Source organism: Sphaerodactylus townsendi, linkage group LG06, assembly GCF_021028975.2.
Source record: "Sphaerodactylus townsendi isolate TG3544 linkage group LG06, MPM_Stown_v2.3, whole genome shotgun sequence".
Lineage (NCBI taxonomy): Eukaryota > Metazoa > Chordata > Lepidosauria > Squamata > Sphaerodactylidae > Sphaerodactylus > Sphaerodactylus townsendi.
Window position 1 is genome coordinate 74378745 of NC_059430.1, and position 19894 is coordinate 74398638.

General features: G+C 41.7%; 1 protein-coding gene across 2 annotated transcripts in view; it reads left to right on the top strand.

Moving 5' to 3' along the window:
* CPED1 (cadherin like and PC-esterase domain containing 1) overlaps positions 1–19894 on the top strand; it is a 113002-nt gene that overhangs the window by 83125 nt on the left and 9983 nt on the right. For both annotated transcript variants that reach the window (XM_048500466.1, XM_048500467.1), the window contains exons 16-18: positions 10828–10945; positions 12971–13107; positions 18894–19114. In XM_048500466.1, the coding sequence (XP_048356423.1) occupies positions 10828–10945; positions 12971–13107; positions 18894–19114 (476 nt within the window). The remainder of the gene's footprint in view (positions 1–10827; positions 10946–12970; positions 13108–18893; positions 19115–19894) is intronic.

The window sequence follows — 19894 nt, forward strand, 5'->3', positions numbered from 1 at the left end:
TTCACTGCCCTAAATAGTACAAGTATAACAGCACGTGTTTAGCTATGCAGTTCCTGGTCACTTTTCTCTGAGGGGTTGAAGCTGACTTAGGACTCCAGTACAAGCATGTGTGTGCTGTCACCAACCAGGTATTTACATGTGACTTATTAAATGTTCCAAAATGGAAAAAAACATATGGCTTAATTCTGTGCAGTTGGGTTTTTCATATACCATCACTGTGTTTGGTATCAGACTTTCCTTTCCTTTATGATATTAATAAAATTAAAAACATCAAAGAACCCTGGTTTGGATCTGTTCAGGGCATATTTGAGTGCAGACTGTCAACGTGAACAAAGGGAAATGCCTGCTGTAGATTATGAGTCAAGTATGTTTTTCATTAGTATTATTTTCTCAACACATATATAACCTCCGCCTTTGCATGAAGGGATGGAACATAACTGGGTTTGTAGCATTGTGTGGGAAAACAACTTCAGAGCAGCCTGATCCCATTAATGTTTTCAACATTTTATGTGCTTCCTCTTCAACTTTTAGCAGAACATTTTCAGTTCAAAGGAAATATCCCAGATGCTAACAAGCCCAGAGGAATAACCCAAATATCCTTTTAACTGGTTGTACAGGAGCTCACCAAAACAAGACATTATTTAAATAATATCTGGTTGTCAGACAGCAAGCATTTTCCCAGATGTAGAATTAACATGGTTCACAATGAGATGCTGCAAGCTACTGGCTTAGCAGACTGTGGAACATCAAAACCTATAAAGGCATGGCCACCAGAACTTTTAAAATGGGTTGAAAGTTGTTGCAGTGCAGATTGCTACACCAAGGTACTAGCAGTCTGCTAACAGTTGTGTATAAATGAAACAATTTTAAAAAATGCACAATTAAAGATACAATTGTAATTAATCAGAATGATCTAATAAACAGTTAACTCCTGCTTGTTTCCCAAGAAGTCACCAAGATATTAGCATCAGCATTCAACTTCTATGGCTGGCTTTGCACTGAAATAAAGTGGGATCTAAGACATCTTGTTCTGCAAAGGACTCATTTTATGAAGTCCTCTGCAGTTTAGGACAAACCCACGCGACAAAAAGCATTAGATGCTGCTTTGTGGACATGACTGGGGGTTTTGTAATGATTTTATTGTACTGGTGTTTTTTTAACCTCATTGGGTGCTGTGAACAGGACTCTGGAGAGAAAGCAGACACATTTTCCAAATAAATACATAAAATGTTCTAATTTGTATTATCTACTTATCCCTCCAAACATTTTGTGTATGGTATTGTTGAAGGCTTTTGGGTATTGACTACTGCCTATTATTGTGTACTGCAAACCACAAAACTGAAAACAATAGGCCTGTTAAATGTTTATAGAACCCTTTTCAGGCTTATTCTGAACTACAGTGCTTTTATCTCCCTCAACCCTGTTTGAATGTATCAAGTTGTCAGGCACGTTGGCTTGTTGCTTACTGAAGCTCCTCAGAGTTGTCTGTGTTGTTTTCCCCCAGAAAAGTTGTAATTTGGCCCTGGAATGTCCAAAGATTACAATAGTCAGAGTTATTATGAATTGACAAGAATGTGTAACTAACTATGAAAAATTGGTAGCATCATAATCTTGGAAAACATCTTGGCTGGAGCCAGCTAGGCTACCACCTAGCTAGGCTACCACCTACCACCAGAGACTGTTGAGAAAACTCAGCAATGAAGGAATAAGAGGGGAAGTCCTCCTATGGATTAAAAACTGGTTGAGAAACAGGAAGCAAAGAGTGGGTGTAAATGGGAAGTTCTCACAATGGAAAGATGTCGGGAGTGGTGTCCCCCAAGGATCCATTTTGGGACCAGTGCTCTTTAACCTATTCATAAATGACCTGGAAGTAGGGGAGGGTAAGGCATTAGTGTAATTGTAAGGATTTGCAGATGATACCAAATTATGTAGGGTGGTGAGAACCACAAAGGATTGCGAAGAGCTCCAAGCGGACCTTGATAAATTAGGTGAGTGGGCTCAGAAATGGCAAATGCAGTTCAATGTAGCAAAATGTAAAGTGATGCACATAGGAGCAAAAAATCCAAACTTCACATACACGCTACAGGGGTCAGTGCTATCAGTCACAGACCAGGAAAGGGATTTAGGCGTCTTAGTTGATAGTTCCATGGGAATGTCAACTCAATGCATGGCAGCTGTAAAAAAGGCAAACTCTATGCTGGGGATCATTAGAAAAGGAATTGATAATAAAACTGCAAAGATTGTCATGCCCTTATATAAACGGTAGTGAGTGCTGACCGCACTTGGAGTACACTGTGTCCAGTTCACCAATGGTCGCCGCATCTCAAAAAGGATATTGAGGAGATAGAAAAGTGCAGAAGAGAAGGGCAACAAGGATGATTGAGGGACTGGAGCACCTTCCCTATGAGGAGAGGCTGCAGCGTTTGGGACTCTTTTAGTTTGGAGAGGCTGGCTAAGGGGGGATATGATTGAAGTCTACAAAATTATGCATGGGGTAGAAAATATTGGCAGAGAGAAATTTTTCTCTCTTTCTCACAATACTAGAACCAGGGGCCATTCATTGAAAATGCTGGGGGGAAGAATTAGGACTAATAAAAGGAAACACTTCTTCACGCAACGTGTGATTGGTGTTTGGAATATGCTGCCACAGGAGGTGGTGATGGCCACTAACCTGGATAGCTTTAAAAGGGGCTTGGACAGATTTATGGAGGAGAAGTCGATTTATGGCTACCAATCTTGATCCTCCTTGATCTGAGATTGCAAATGCCTTAACAGACCAGGTGATCGGGAGCAACAGCCGCAGAAGGCCATTGCTTTCACATCCTGCATGTGAGCTCCCCAAGGCACCTGGTGGGCCACTGCGAGTAGTAGAGAGCTGGACTAGATGGACTTTGGTCTGATCCAGCTGGCTTGTTCTTATGTTCTTATGTTCATCTACTCCAGAATACCTCATCTTTTCAAAACTTACCTCCTTTTAAGTAGCTATTTTTCTTTATTTTTTTATGGCCATGTTCTTACCTTTTTAGTGCTGGGGCTCATACCTGTTTTAATTTGTTTTCCTTTGAAAAGGGGCAAACAGCAGTACAGCTTATATGTCTTCAGTTTGGGAATATATATCATACTGCTTGTTTTTGGATAGGGATTTGTGAAATAATTATGAAAAATCCGAAATATAATTGGAAAACATTTTCACTCAAACAAACTCCAAGGCACCACAGTGCCAAAAGGAGCTGAGTAAAAGCCATCTTGCTGACTGAGGTGGCATTTGCTTCTCATTTGCTATATTGCATTAGTCATTTTGATAGACTGGAGCTAATCCATCTGCTCATAATTTGTTTCATTGTGATGTGATACCATTTTGCTCTTTTATGAGCTCACTGACTAATTTTATTAGTATAATTTTCATAGGCCTTTTTATCACTTTTCATCATACTTGAGCTACATATGAAACAGAGATTGACTAAAAACACTGAAATGACTTAATGAGCAATGCAGATCCATTTTTTGTCCTAAAGATACAATTATTTACAGAGGTTGCAGTGAAATACTTGGTGATTTAATTCATCCTTGAATAAGTGAGATAGGGTTGTACATTCACAATTCAAGTGTGCAAATTATAATAACATTCCTCTAATCTTTAGCTATAACTAGCATGCCAGGTTGGCTTAGAAACCTTACATGTTAAACTGTAAAGAGACAGAGAATGATAATACCTGCACCCCATTACACTGAGGCTAGAATCAGGGTTGCCAGTCTATGGAACACTTCCAGAAGTACAGCTGTCTCCAGACTACAGATAAATATGGCACAGACTTACCTGCAGTTGCAGGTTGCCACTTGGAAGGTATGGGAGAGGGCAAGGTGGCCCCAAGTGGCCACATGTTGCCCTTGGGGCAAACTGTGAGGAGGCTGGTTTGAGGATGCCTGGTTGTGGTAGCTGCCAGGAGGCGGGCCCACAGGCAGCCCAGCGTAGCCTTTAAAAAGTGAGTTGCGCTGCTTCCCAGCCTCTTTTGCAGTCTGCTACTCACTTTCCCACCCACCCTTCCCTCTTCTTTCAGTTGTCATTTGAAAGCATTGTATGGAACAGTTGCAGCTGTTATGTTGTTTCAATTTGTCATAGCTTGGTGGACTGGTCATGGGGATGGATCCTTTTGGGGGGAGGTGGTGCCTGTGTGCCTGCCTCCCCATCAGTCTGGGGCTCCCATAGGGGACTTGGGTGAGACCTCTAAGTAACAGGCCCAAGCATGGGCAGGTAAATGACCTAAATCCCCCCGGTGGTAAGGAAAGTGCCAAGTAGAAGCCAGCACCCACATGGACTCCCAGGCACTTGCCACCCCTGTGTGTCCCCCTAAGCAGGCATGCTGGGGGTGATAGCGTGGGCTTTAGATCCATCCCCATGTTGCATCTTTGCTCCTATGACCTATTGTATCATTAAAAAAGCTATAGCCAGCAATTTACCATCAAATGTAATTTGTGTTGTCATTGCCAACAAGTCTTCTCCACCTTGGAAAATGGCAGGAGAAAATGGCAGATGTGGAGGGTGGACTATATGGCATCCTGAGCATCCTGAGCTCTTTTTCTTCCTTAAATGCTGCCCTCCCAAGGCTTCACCATCAAATTTCCAGGAATTTTCAGATCTGCAGTCGGCATCTCTAGCTAGAATACTTATTTCCCTCCAGAAAATTTAATGAAACATTATGGAGCTATCGCACTTCACACCATACACTCCGATTTCTCGCTCATGTTGTCATTCATTAGAAACTTTAAATACCAGAGGAGAGGGCATATTATGTCATCTGCAACTGTGTTAAAACTGTTGTTTGTGTTTAACGTGAGTAACTTTCTGATCCCATGAAATTAGAGTACTCTTTTGTAATTATGTGTCTTTACCTTATCAAGATTTGAGGGCATAAGAATATCAAGTGGCTGTTTTAATTTATTATGCTAACATCAGGCTCTCAATTACCTATTTTCACTTTTCCTCTGTGAACTCTCAGTGATATGCATAAGGTACTCAGGTGGCCTCCATCCAAACATTGACCCAACTAAGAATTTGAATCAAGCCTGTCAGGTCACCCCCAGTACAAAAGGTCACTGACACAAACCAATGAGATAGCAGGACCTCATCCAAAATGCAGTACCTAATATAGTAGTTCATGATTAGAGGCTGACTTATGGCAACCCTGTAGGCTTTTCAAGACAAGAGACTTACAAAGGTGGTTGCCGTTGCCTACCTCTGTATCATGACCCTGGAATTCCTGGAGGTGTCACGTTCACATCCAAATATTTGCCAAGGTTGACTCTGCTTAGCTTCTGAGATCTAATGAGATCAGGCTAGCCCGAGCTATCAAGGTCAGATCAAAAAGCACTTAGTGCTTATTATGAATGTTTATCCAAATATTTTCCTTGGTGTTGTTCCTGTTTTTATTAGTGCTTTCAAATCCCATTTTGATAATGTGATTACATGCATGTGTTTTGATTTGAAGTTATGTCAGAGTCAGAGATTCACTATCAAGAAAGTATGGACAACTTCAGTTAGTATTTGCAGCTGCTACCCATTCTTGCTAACACCATATTGTTAAGAAACAAAGCAAAAAAGCACATAGCCATTTTCCCCCAATAAGGCTTTCCATGGTCTATCTTACATTAAGTCTTTTATTATTTTACATACTTCTTGATTTTTTTGGTCATATTCTGCCTTGAAGAACAAGTCTTGGATTGACCTGAAGGGTGCTGATATTGTTCAGACAGCATCCTTGAACCATGAAAACAACTGTGGTGGATTAGAAAGGAGAACATATGAATGCTGGCCTATCATCTGTGGATCTCAAGAAACAATCATTTTGGTTTCCTGTCACGTCCTCTAAATCTTTCAATAAAGCAGACTCAAGTGTGAACAAAACCTTCTTTATTGACAGAGAATCTGTAGAGATGTACAGTGGAAAAGGATCATTGTCCATTCTGAATTCAAGCAGGGAACTTCCAACAAAAATTACAACAGCCCCTCTCCCCAGGCCTAATTAGCCAGCAACAGTTTCTCCCAAGACCAGATAACCACTGTCTCAGAAGATCCCATGGGAAGGCCATTTGAAGCAAGCATATTTTGCCAAAGCAGCAGAGATAGAAAATCGAAAGTAAGCAGGCTGAGAGCAGTCAGGTCAGGCCCAGATACCACATCCCCCACACCTACCTGAAAATTCATGCCAAGACTGAACAATCAGGTTTCCATTCTATTTAACTCATAAATGAAAGGCGTGGTTGAAATCATGCTAGGCAACCTAGAATGATTTGCTTGCCTTTTTTATACTATCCCTTCAATTCACCAGAACTGTTTTTAAGTGATCTTCATAAATGCTACCAGAAATAAAAGTAAGCCTTTTTAAAACCCAAATTCCTACACAGTTAAATCAAAGTCCTTTTCATTACTAATTTGGGTCCTGCTAAAATCAGTTGCCTTAATCCAGTGAAACAATACGTGGATATCCTCATCAGACTTGATAGTTTCCTTTTTGTATCTCCCACACTAATCCATCCTGACCCCAGTGCTTTAGAACATAAACTGGGGGTGAGGAGAAACTGAAACAGGGCATGTCCAGTTTGCTTAGTCTTCAGAACCAGTCCCAGCATGATTAAGCAAGCATAAATCCTAATCCTTCCAGTTACACAGATGCACATCCAGCATATTGTGTAATTATCTAAACAATACAAAGTTTACTGAAGCGATTTTTTCACTATGACTTGAATTCCATTTTTTTTCCATTGCCCAGCCATCTCAAAGGTTCCTTAACGACCGGCCCAAAGGAAGAAATATCCTTTGTTTGCCTCTTCTCCTTAGAGTGATTGATACTTCTGTGAAGTTTTGTCAACTTTCATCTTTAGATATTTAGGGTAATGGCAGTACCACAAGAACCTCTGAGGAACTTGACGAGTCCACACACTGTTAATAAAATCCTTGAAGTATCTTAAGTGAAGCTAAAGTAAATGTGAGTGTCTGACCTTTGGCCAATTTATTTTGCTAGGCAATATTAAAACTGCCTTTGATCATAAAACACTGATCTTCCCTTGTGTACTGCATACTTTCACATTCATCTTCTGCAGGAGATTGGAACTCAGATAATCTTCAAAAATTATTTCATTTGTTTTGGAAGCAAATTGAGGATATTTTCACAAATACACTCTTAATAATGGTGTTGGTCGTGAATCCAGTTGAAAACAAAGATTATTTCACATTACATAAATGCCCGCACTGTTCACTAGAAATGAAGAAGAAAATCCCTGTTCAGTTATTTTTTGGCACTTTGTTGACAGCAGTTGCAGTTCATTCAGGAATTTGGAATTTTCCTGTGAAGCCTTGTGCAAATTGTTATGCTGCAGGGTAGAAGTCTTTTGATGATACTGCTGGGCTCAGTCTGCCACAGAAACATCAACTGTCCGATACCACACTGCAGCATTCTCTTATCCATATAATTTTAAAAAGACAGAGAACAAACTATTATTGGGCCAAATCTCAATTGGAACAGCATAGATCAAAAATCTTATGAGTTTTATATTGTATTTATGAGTTTTATATTAACCAATAAATGGCTAAGCAATGGAATGTCACGACGGTGGACCCTCCACCAGTCTGTGAGTTTTGCTCACTAATTAGTGGGCGATATTCCATCACCTCCCCTGCCCACCCTCCCCCAACACAACCTGACTGGTGGAGTAGCAGTGCCTGGAGGCACACTACTCTGCTGGTCTGCCAAAGCCTTCCCGCCTCCCCACCCCCAGGAGCTCATCCCAGCCAACGGAGCAGTGGCGCTTGGCCACATGCTGCTCTACTGGCCCTACAAAGCACTCTCACTTTACTCCCAACCCCAATAGCCCATCCCAGCTGAAGAAGCAGCGGCATCTGGATACATAGTGCTCTGCCAGCTCTCCTCCCCCCCCACCCCAAGCATCCCTATTCCACCCTCCTCCACCCCAATATTCACATTCCAACTCTCCCCTACCGCAAGCCATACCTTTCAACCCACCTTCACCCTAAGCCTCACCTTTCCACCCTCCCCCACCCTAACTCTCACCTTTCTGCTCTTCCCTACCCCACCCCACTTTCCTCAACTCTCCCCCTCTCCACTTTCCACCCATCCCCAATTCTTAACTTCCCAGCTACCCCAAGTCACACCTTTCCAACTTCTCATAGCCATGTATTTGGGAACTGTCACCCAGGGAGGGGGCACTACAGCCACTGGCGTAATGCCCATTGGGCAAGGTGGGCAGCTGCCCAGGGCATCACCTTGTGGGGGGCATCAAAATGCTGGGTTCGTTTTTGGGTATTTTTAGTGGTTTTCCTTTTTTGGCCTGCACGGGGCGCAGTTTTTAGGCTAGCTGCTAGCAGCACCAAATTTTCAGCGTATCATCAGGAGACTGTCCTTATGCTACCCCCCAAGTTTGGTGAGTTTTGGTTCAGGGAGTCCAAAGTTATGGACTCCCAAAGAGGGTGCCCCTATCCCCCATTGTTTCCAATGGGAGAGCTAATAGGAGATGGGGGCTACAGTTTTGAGAGTCCATAACTTTGGCCCCCCCCCCCCTGAACCAAACTGCAATCTCAAAGAAGCTCTGGGGGGGTATCATTAGGGCAGTCTCCCACGATGAGTATCCCTGAGCAGGTTGTGAGACTGTGCTCTTCTCAGAGGTCAAATGCCCCTGAAGCCTGTAATACCTCATTGCACAGCAATGCAGAAAACTCAATGTAGAACAAAAGATTCTTGGGCAAAATTTCTGGGATGTTCCTGCAGGGGGTGCATTTTTGGATGTATCGGCACCAAAATTTCAGGGTATCATCTGGAGATGATGTCACCCCCCAAGTTTGGTGCAGTTTGGTTCAGGAGGTCCAAAGTTATGGACCCTCAAAGGGTAGCCCCTATCTCCTTAGCAAAGAATGGAGGATGGGGCACCCCCTTTGAGGGTCCATAACTTTGGACCCCCTAAACCAAACTGCACCAAACTTTGGGGGTACCATAAGGACAGTTTCCAGATGATACCCTGAAATTCTGGTGCCGATATATCCAAAAATTCGCCCCCTGCAGGAACATCCCAGAAATTTTCCCAAGAATCTTTGTTCTGCATTGAGTTTTCTGTATTGCTGTCCATGGGGGTTGTAGGCTGGGGGGGCACATTTCTGAAGGCACAGTCTCAAAATGTTCAGGGTCTCATTAGGAGACTGTCCTGATGATACCCCCCAGGTTTGGTGCAGTTTGGTTCAGGGGGGCCAAAGTTATGGACCCTCAAAACTGTAGCCCCCATCTCCTATTAGCTCCCATTGGAAACAATGGGGGATGGGGAACCCCATTTGGGAGTCCATAACTTTGGACTCCCTGAACCAAAACTCACCAAACTTGGGAGGTAGCATAAGGACAGTCTCCTGATGACACTCTGAAAATTTGGTGCTGCTAGCCTAAAAACTGTGCCCCCTGCAGGCACCAATGTCCTGGTGCAAAAAAAAATTGGTCGTGGTGGAGTGGCCGCCCATGGGGGGGGGGGCATCCAACTCAGGTTTTGCCCAGGGCTACAGTTTGCCCAGGGCTGCCTCGTTACGCCACTGGCTACAGCCCCAGTAAAGCCCATTGCAGGGGGAAATGCTTTCTCTCCCACCCTTTGCAATGGGCTATGCTGCTAGTATAACGTATTTTTCATGAGCATTCTGTTTTAAACAGGTAAAAATCTTGAAATGCTCCCTGTCCTCTTAAAGCAATTTTCATAATAATGTTCTACTTAGGAAATCAATAGAATTGTTTCTTTTCCCTTGGGAAAATGTTGAATCACCCTTTCAAAGATCCTGTCCTTTGATGGCTTTCTTCATCTTGAGAAGGCATTTGTAAACCACAAGGAAAGACTGTCTGTGTTCTATAATGGATCCTTGGCAATTTACCTTAGCAACAGAATTATGACTGGATACACAGAATGGACCTTGATAGAAAATTGTTTTGATGCTGATCTGGAAAACTGTGGCCAATTACCCACAGTCAGCTCTTGCCCAACTCTAGCGTGAAGAGTCATGCTAGAAGTGCTCTCGCTTTCTGTGGGGAAAGTGAGAAGCACCAGCAAGACAAGAGGAAGTATATCAGGACAAGAAATCTTGCCCCAACATACTTCCTCTCTTGGCCTGCGGCAGGGAGGAAGGACGTAGGGACAAGAAATCTTACCCTGATGTTCTTCTGCTCCTGGTGCGCAGCAGGGAGCCAACGCCCAGTGCACACCTGGAGCCCCCTGGAATCCCATCCGAAATCAACCAGTCATATTTGATTTTGGTTATGATTCAAAGTCAAACTAGATGAGACATAGGATATCTGTGACTGAATCCCCTGTCTCATTAAACTTCGGTAAATAGCAACTGGGGTGATGAAGTTTTTGCCCTTCCATGTCTTGTTCTGATTGAAGTATTATTTGCCCCAGCAGGGAAAAAAATAGAGGGAACCACCCCCACCAGGTGCTATTTGACTTTAATCATAAAGAGGGGGGAGAGAAAAGGGGCTAAACTGATCATCACAGTCTCAATCCAAAGTAGACCCTTCCTTTCCTCTATGACTGCTGCCTAAAGAAGTTTAATAAGATGGCTGATCTAATAGATCCCTAAAATTTCATCAAGTTATGTTCTCAGGGCTACCTAAGTTAAAACAAATGTATGCAGGACAGCAGGAACCAAACAACAACAACATGGATTTAAAACAACTTCCCTGTCCCATTCTTCTTTTACAACCTCTTGTGTTGTCCTGCATATTTTCTGTGTGACTGACTAATGGACATTAAATTAATCAACATGTTTATATATTTTTTTTACATTAGGAATGTGGCTTGCTGATTCATCCTGAGGAATCCTGTGGGTTGCAGCCTTTGTCTGCTGAATACTTGTCAACCATATCACAGCCACAGCTGAAAACCTGTGAAACGGGGGACACACAAGGTTTGTGCCTGATACATTTTCTACCTGTTTGAAAATACATTCTATTCCAACTAGAATAGATATTCTGTTTATAGTTAATTTTTACAAGGAATTAAAATAAAACATAGCAATTATTGTGATGCCTGCATACTTACCGGTACTTATGTATTATCTGATTTTACATCTTAAATTTCAATCACAATTTTCTGGGCTCAAGAAATTCAAATACAGGCTCAATAATTTTCCCTATCCATATAGTCCTTGTAAACAATTAGTTTGGATAACTAGTCTTCTACTTGTTCTGTTTCTGTGTCATATTGTAAAAACAATCTGTAAAATTTCCCTAGCAAGTGTCTTGTATTGCCAGTAATAACTGCTCAAAAGTTGTTATACTCTTCAAGTGTTCCCCTTCCTTTGTTAACTGTTGTTTTAAAATTGCAGCCATCTGATGATACAAGCGTCACATAACATTTTTCCCTCCTCCTTGATTGCTACTTGCCAGAGTTTCATTCTTCCCTGTCTATCCAAGAACGGAGATTCTTGAGCTTGCTAGAGGAACCTGTGTTAAGTTTAAAAAAAAGATCACAACGACAGATACCGTAATGACACTGATTCTTAAGATGTGACACCATTAGGTCAAAACAAAAAAATAAACAAAATGTGTTTATGTTTAATCACAACATAAATGAGAATGTCATATATAATTATGTTTTTAATATTGCATTTACTAAGATTAGATAATCTTTTCTACTAATGAAATCAATACACTTGCAACTGTGTAAAAGATCCATAAATACTTAGAGTAGTAAACATGAAATATGTGCCTTTTTATATGCACTGCTTACCACGATAATTCTCAGTGGTCAAATCATTTGTCTTGAAAATGTTTTCTGTGAAATCATTCTGCACACCTTTTCTCCCCCTCCCCATTGTTTTGGGCGTTCTTCCCCCTTGTCTCTTCAGTTGCATTTATTCCACATGCTACTTCTGAAAACATATTATTCCTGATGGTAATGGGATGTTATCCATGATGCAAAAGAACAACACACTTCATTTTTTTCTTTTGCATAGATGCTCTAGTGTTACTGCTCAGTTACATTTTGAAGGAGCAATTCAAAAATGTTTCCATCTCTATTTCTACTATTGAGAACTACCGATCCAAAATGGAAGCTCAAACAACCCTTGGAGTAGGCACTATTACCTGAAGGAACATAAACACATAGCCTGCACCCACTCCCACAAGAACCACATTTTCTTTGGCAAAATTTGGCCTGTAGAAACACATGACTGTTAGTGCAGCTGTCCCTGATTATATTCAGAAATTATTGCTAGTACTTTCAATTACCCCAGCATCTCAAATTTTATCGCTGATGTAATCACCCCTGGCTTCAAAATTATTCTCTGCCCTAAAGTTACATCAGTAGTTTGATATGAAATTGGCAAAGCTGATCCAATCAACCCTGCTAGTTTGTATTTCTACCTCAACATGGATATGAGAAACAGGGGAAAAATTCAAAAGGGAAGGGGGAAGAGAAAATGGCTGAGGGGGAGTGTTTCTTCGCCTTCATGTTATATCACTACTTCAAGATGAAATTGACAAATCTGATACAATCTATCTAGATTATGTCAATGCCCCAACATTACATTGCTAATGCAATGAAGGTAAAATGTTTCTGAAAATAAACAAAAGAAAAACATGCAGAATTAAAAGAGAAAAAATTATAGCATTTGGCAGCAAGATATCTTGTAAACAAATAATGCAGAAAAGTTCTTTTTTCTGTTTATTACACTGAGGAACATTCCCCAGTGTTTTCAAATATTACCTTCCTGTTTGGGAGGAAGGGAACATTCTTCTTTGCCAAGCACATAGTTATACAGTCCATGCACATATGCAAATTTCTTCCCAAAGAGGACACCTTCATATCCATGCTTTCTATACTCATGAAATTCTCCATGCCCTTCATGTTAACAACAAATATATATGTTACTAATAAATACTCAAATGAAAATAAACAAAAAAACCCATGGTGGTGGTCTGTTTTCCAGGACAATGGATTGTCCCTTGTCTTAGTTGTTCTGACAACAGAACCTGTGACTGGAGACAAATAGCATGGCAGCCTCACAATTGTCAGTATCCTGTCATTAACAAGCCGGAACTTCAGCAGTGTCTGGAAAACAAAAAGGTACATATGCTTGGTATAAAATACATGTATTAATAGGAAACTAGATTTTCCACACCATGGAATCGTCTTGAATTTATTTTGCATATATATATGAGGGAACACCTATATTTGCTGTAGTTTAGCAATAGATTAGAATAGTAACTTCACTAGATATTGCTAGTTCTGTTGGAATTTTCTATGGGCAGAAGGATATCCAATCACGGAGGGCAACTTATTTACCTCCCACTTTCTGCAGCATCCTAAAATGCACTTCCCCGATCCTGGGTACCTGTATCTCTCCCAGGAAAAAGATTTCAGGAGCATTTCAGGCTGCCATGGGAGGGAGGAAACTCTGGAAACATAAGGCAGTGTTTTTATTTTTGCATCTAAATTAGCCCTATTTAACTGTAGCCTTGCCCATTGTTATCTAGATACACCAATGTAGTTGTTTCTCAGGCTCTCTCTCTAGAATCGAACTCTGGCCGCTTCCCCACTTACAAAATGGTGGATGATACGCTGCGGTTTCCTTTGCTGCGGGACCTTTTGAACGCATGAGCTCCATGAGTCCCTGAACTGCAGCTTCCCTTTGTTCAAATGAATGCTGTCAGTCAGCAAGAGCCTGGCTACACAGGACTCCCACTACCATCCCTCCTCAGGGGGGGCTGTCCTGATTGGCTTTCGCTGCTTGCTGCTCTGAGGCGAAGGATTTTTTTCAGTGTTCACTAAAGGATGAATCCATCGCCTTCACACTCCCTTTGCCAAGGGAGATGCACCATTGCTTTGAAAGCAATCCGTTTGAGGAAAGCACTCAAATCCACTATTTGAGCACTCAAAACGACATGGAGATGTGGATTTTTAGCATTACAAATAAAAAAAGAAAACCCAGGCTGCATGCACAACCAGCCGTTGCGGATGGATGGATGGCTTTATGTCATCAGCAACAGCGGGAAACTTAAACCCGGAGTCACCCCCCGGGCTTCCCCGCTCCCCTGCTGCCCCTGCGCTTGGTGCGGGGTTTTCAAAAAGGTGCTTGGCCATCCAGCAACAGAAATGATGCACACAAAGGAGGAAGGAGAGCGGCAGAATCGAGGTCGCTGCGTTGTCACCGCTGGGGTAGTGGGGAATTCAGCAGGCCCCTGGATTATTTGCTGCAAGTACTGTGCAACAAAAGGTGAGTGGGGAAATGGCCCCTGATTCTCTGCTACCTGAGGTCACCATGGTAGGCACAGAAAGTACCAGCCCTATCAACTTTTGTTGGAACTTTCTGTGCCTGCCCTCCCCACTCTAAACAGCTTTTCAAATGGCAGTATTCTAATATCTAATTCTAAAATGAGTCAGTTGTATCTATGTACTGTATATAATGTGTTTCATATGAAAAACGTTTCTGTCTGTAACAGCTTGAAACAAACTCTGCATGCACTCTGTTTCTTTTGCTGTATACCTAATGCATGGCAATGCTTCTGCCCACTAATCAAACCAACTCTTCTTTCACATTCTTGTGCAGGTCTCAGACGGACCTCACTAGGCTGAGTTTTCTGATAGTGAAGAGTCTAAGATGGTTGCTTGGAAACACATTTCTTCTTAGTAGGCATGGTGTGACTGTCTAACAATTGACAGAGGTCAGTGACTCAGTTACAATTTCTGTTGATATGAGTTTCCAGAAGAAGTAAGAAAACATTAGAAAACGTTTGCTCTATACTGTCCCCATGATTAAAAATATACTTAGGACCAAATCTATCTAGTAAATGAACAACTGAAACGAGCATGCTGCTATAAATACGTGATATAGATACATATACCTCTCCTTCCTTCTTTTTCAGTTGTTTTACACACACACACACACACACACACACACACACACACACACACACACAGAGAGAGAGAGAGAGAGAGAGAGAGAGAGAGAGAGAGAGAGAGAGACTAAGACATGATATAAAAGGCGAAAGGAAAGGGAAAGGGAAAAATAGCCCAATTCAAATACATGGTAGGGTTGCCAACCTCCCGGTGGGCCTAGAGTTTTCCTGGAGTGCCAATTGACTTCCAAACTATACAGATAAGTTCCCCTGCAAGGGTGTATTTAGGGGGGATACGGGGGTAAACAACCCAGGTGCCACATGAATAGTCACATGGGGGTGCATTTTGCCACCTCCTCCTCATCCCCCCATCAGAAGGCTCCAAGTGGGCCCTGACTCTGGCCGCACCAACCCAGACTGTTCCCTTGCCCAGCAGGGAGCAGCATCCCACTCGCAATCCACTCACATGTCAGATCGTCCCCTCACAGCCGTTCCCCAAGGTTCCAAGGTCACTTCCAACTGGGAGGGCTTTTCCTGCCTCCTAGAGTGGGCAAGGCTCTGACATGTGGGGCCAGGCATGGGCCACTCATGAAGAGGTGATGGTCCAAGTGATCAGAGCGGCAGTGACTCCCAGGAATGCAATGAAAACACTGTGCACATGATGCTGTCTCCCCACACTTCTCCCAGCAGCTGGACCCAGGTGAGTGCCGTCTGTTGCCCCCTGCCTCATGGGCTCCAGAGCTGAGTTTTGTGCTGCGGGTGTAAGAGAGTCATAGCACCGCCAAGCCAGCAGCCAATCATGTTGCTACCACCTTCAAGTCAAACCAGCTGTGTGTAGAAACAGACACTCTCTCATTTGCATGAACTGGCACACTCCTACTTGCTTTTGGTCAAACAGCTCCATTCCCACCCCTGCCCTGGATTGGGGCTCTTGCCATAGGAGGCAGCAACAGTCAGCTGGAGGGGTTCTTGGCTCCCTTTTCCCACTCAACTGGTTAAATAGCCACCCCCTAAAAAAAACCCTTGAAAAATGAAACCTGACTGATGTGGAAGCAGGGGTGGAGAGGCCAGCCCAGAGCTCATAGCCAGGCAGCATAACTTGCATCACAATTTGTTTGTGACGGTTTCTCTCCTGTCACCCAGGAGAAATCAGGAAAGGCCAGCACTTTCAGGCCAATTCCCCACCAATTGTTTGGGGAAGGGCACAATTTGAGAGCCTGACCCTGGCACCATTTTCCCTGCCACCATTGTCCCTGTTCCACTTGAGAAAATAGCATTTGCATATAGACTGTATAGTATAATACTGAGAGGAGCAAACAAAACCCATTTAAATTGTTTATGGCCCCTTCTGCACACGCAAAATAATGCTTTTTCAAACCACTTTCACAACTGTTTGCAAGTGTATTTTGCTATTCCGCACAGCATTATTCTGCATGTGCGGAATGAGCCTATATCACACATAACAGAAAATAGCTTCCCAGTGAATGAAAAATTAAGTTCTGTAGGAATCAAGGAGTACATTCAGGATTGTAGGGACAGCTCAGCACCATTTTGTTTCTCACTAATAGTTGTAACTACTTTTATCCAAACTGCTTTTTACTTTCATGCATGTGAGAGTGATCTTACAGTAGACTAAATTATTTCTGATGGGACTAATTTTGAACCACCTGAGGTGGAAGAATAGATCCAGATTGGCTGAGACATGAAAACGGGGATACAAATTCCCCACAGCATTTTATAGATGGATCTATTTGGGTTTATGGTGTGTTAGCAAAGTCAGTCATATGTGGTGACTGCAGGAGATTTAAGGCTGGAAAGTTTTTTTTATGGGCAGCCCAATCCAGATGGGGGGTGGGGGTGAATGCTTATGTGGAGTGAAGGAGGGAGCAAAGGCACTGGCAGCCAGCCACCCTTTCGTTCCATGGAGGCAAAATCCAGATGTCTAGGTTGCCACAGAACAATGCTGCCATCTGCTTGGATGCCAACATGGGAGGGGGGGTTCCCAGGTGTGGAGCTGATATTAGTTTGGTTTCCACTGACATTCTAGCTCAGGAATACTAGCCCCTAGATCGCAGACTGTTTGGCCTCTGGGGCAATTCGGTCAGTGGGAAGGTTTTTTGTTTTCCCTCCCTTCTGTGTTGCCCAAAGCCTCTCTGGAGACGGTTCAGTGCTGCCTTCACTGCGCCACCTCTGGTTGCCACAGCACAGTTCTGAAAGTTAGTTTCATGTAACAACTTGACTTTGAACTCCTTACTAAGGGAAACTGTATTGCACTTGTTAGATGATAACCGCTTGGGAAATGACATGGGTTTAACTGTATCAAAAAGATGTGAAATCCAAATAAAAAGTGGCTTGATTTGTTTTACATCTGCATGACAAAACCTCATACAACTTTATGGTTAATTAACTTTTACTGTAATGCATCTGTGACTTTGCTGAAGCATAACACTTTACTTATTATAGAAGGAAATTTTTCAGAAAATGGTAATGGGAAACTGGTTTTAAATTGTAAGTAGTTTTTCATATAGCTGGGCATATATCATTACACAACTGCAGTAGAAGTGAAAGTGACAAAACATACATTTTATTTTTCCCTCTAAAAAGCAATTTACATTTTAATAGAGTAATAAAATGCCTCTCATGATTAAGAACAGGAAAAAAATTTAAATATAAAATTTGCTGAAGTATTTAAATTTCACCTGTTAAAACAGGAACTTGCATTATTTTTCCTACATGAGTGGGAGTTAAGGGTGTTTCAGTTTCCTCATAATAACTAATTTATAGCAACAGATTCTGGCTAAGCAAGTGAAGTCCATTGTAATTTTGTAACCAAGGCACATTTTCCAAGTGATATCTCATGGTCAGTGTTTATAACAAGAAGCACTAAACCTCTGCTCCATTTACTAAATGTACGGAGAAGACACAATTTTATAAAGTAATAATATTATCTTGTACAGTACCTGAAGCTGTATGAAAACGAAGTCTCTGACTGTGCACTTAAACCTGGTGTTACAACTCTCCTTATCAAGAGGTTCAGAATAGAGCAGTAGTAAACATTGATTTAACCATTTGACTAGAACAATATATTATGTATTCTCCATATATTAAGCATTTAAGTGACTACAGCAGCTTCCATGTACATGAATCTACCCATATCATTGTTGCACATATTCAGTATGACTGTGGAATCCTATGTGTCATTATATCACTGAATTTATCTACTGAATTTATCTACTCTTTTATTTCACTTAAGTAGCATATTCTGTTATTTCAAACCAAGCAAGTGTTAAGGATAAAGTACATAGATCACAGATCATATGCACTGAGGGTCTTTACGCTTCGTTTGTATTAGAAACTGAATGCAAATACGGTATGCATATTTATGCTACATGTGGCAGAACACCAGAAAAGTTAACATCATTTATTTATAGCATATCAGCAAGATGCAAAACTCAGTTAAGCAATAGCACTTACATGTATTTGTATATCTAGCGTCAAACTACATGTTACAGTTGACGCATGACCACCATGAGGACTTACAGTCAAGCTGCAGGATCTCCTCGGGAACTCCATTCTCAAGTGTGCAGGTCCTTGATTCAGACTTTGATCATGTTGTACAGGGGAAAAGGTTTGTAACTTCTCCCTGGTTCATTTCCCCAATCCAAAACAGTCCCAAGGGATGTTACCTAGCCTGTGTGCCATTGCACAGGTAGCACCTTAGTACATGTACAGCCAACATGGAAATATCACCCTCTGGAGCTGTATTGGGTTACAAAAATAATGTGTGTTCCCACTTGTTGGGGTCTCAGTCTGAATCATGGGTCCACATGTTTGAAAATTGAGTTCCCATAAGGAAATCATCCGATCTCCAGTCCCCATGCAGATCCCATGCTAAATTTAACGTGTAATTTGTTTCAATGAAATTATCATGCATAGATATTAAGCTACTTCAGGACTTGACAATAGACAAGATGTTTAACAGTAATTAAAAGCTGCCTGGTTTTTCCTTTAAAGGTTCTTTTCATTGGTGATTCAACTAACAGAGGGATGATGTATTACCTGATAGAAAGAGTGAACAAGACCCTTCAAGAGTGGCAAAAGACTCATGATATGAAGTTTTATTATAATATAAATAATAGAAACACATTTATCAGTTATTCATATTATCCCCAATTTTGGATCAGTGGAACCCAAAGACCAACTTTTGAAGAAGCGCTAGAACAGCTGCTACGCAGGTATGGAAGGACTCCTACTCCTGGAATATTTTTGCACTTTTCACAGTAGTTAATTTATTTACTGCATTTTTGTTCTACCTGCCTCTAAGCAGCTTAAGGTAATAACTATGGTTTTCCTCTCCCCCATTTTATCCTTATAGCATCCCTGTAAGGGATGATAAGACTGGCCCAAATTATCTTAATAAATTTATGGCAAATAGGGATTTCAGCCCAGGTCTGCTTTGTCTTTCTTTAAAAATCTAACCATTATAGAACACTGTCTCTTACTGATCTATTGCATGCTCCATGTTAGCCAAAAGTGGAAAGGACTTTGTGTGAGAATCAGTGTTCCTTGTGGGATTTCATACAAAATAATGCAGTTTACAGCATTCTATACCTATATATTTTTTTAAAAATCTAGGACACATCTTTTTCTCCATGTCCAAATTTGTCATTCAGAAACATTCTCTGAGCATTGTGGATATAGGGAATTAAACAGAAAAAGGTGCACGAGTTCCTCCTCCACCCCTCCAACACACACAATAATTCTGTAAACCTCCCCTACCCACCGCATGCCTGTACAATGAAGATAGCCTTCTCTGATGCTACAGTGGTCCTCTGTTTTATTGGCATAGCATATGACCTCATATATCTATTACATTTGTGACATTAAAGTGAGTAAAATAATTAATACACATTTAAAAAAAATATACACAGCTAGGCCTTGATGGCCAGAAATGACCAATATGGTTGACTGAAGTGTAATGTAATTTTGTTTAAAAAGTTTACATCTGTTCTGAG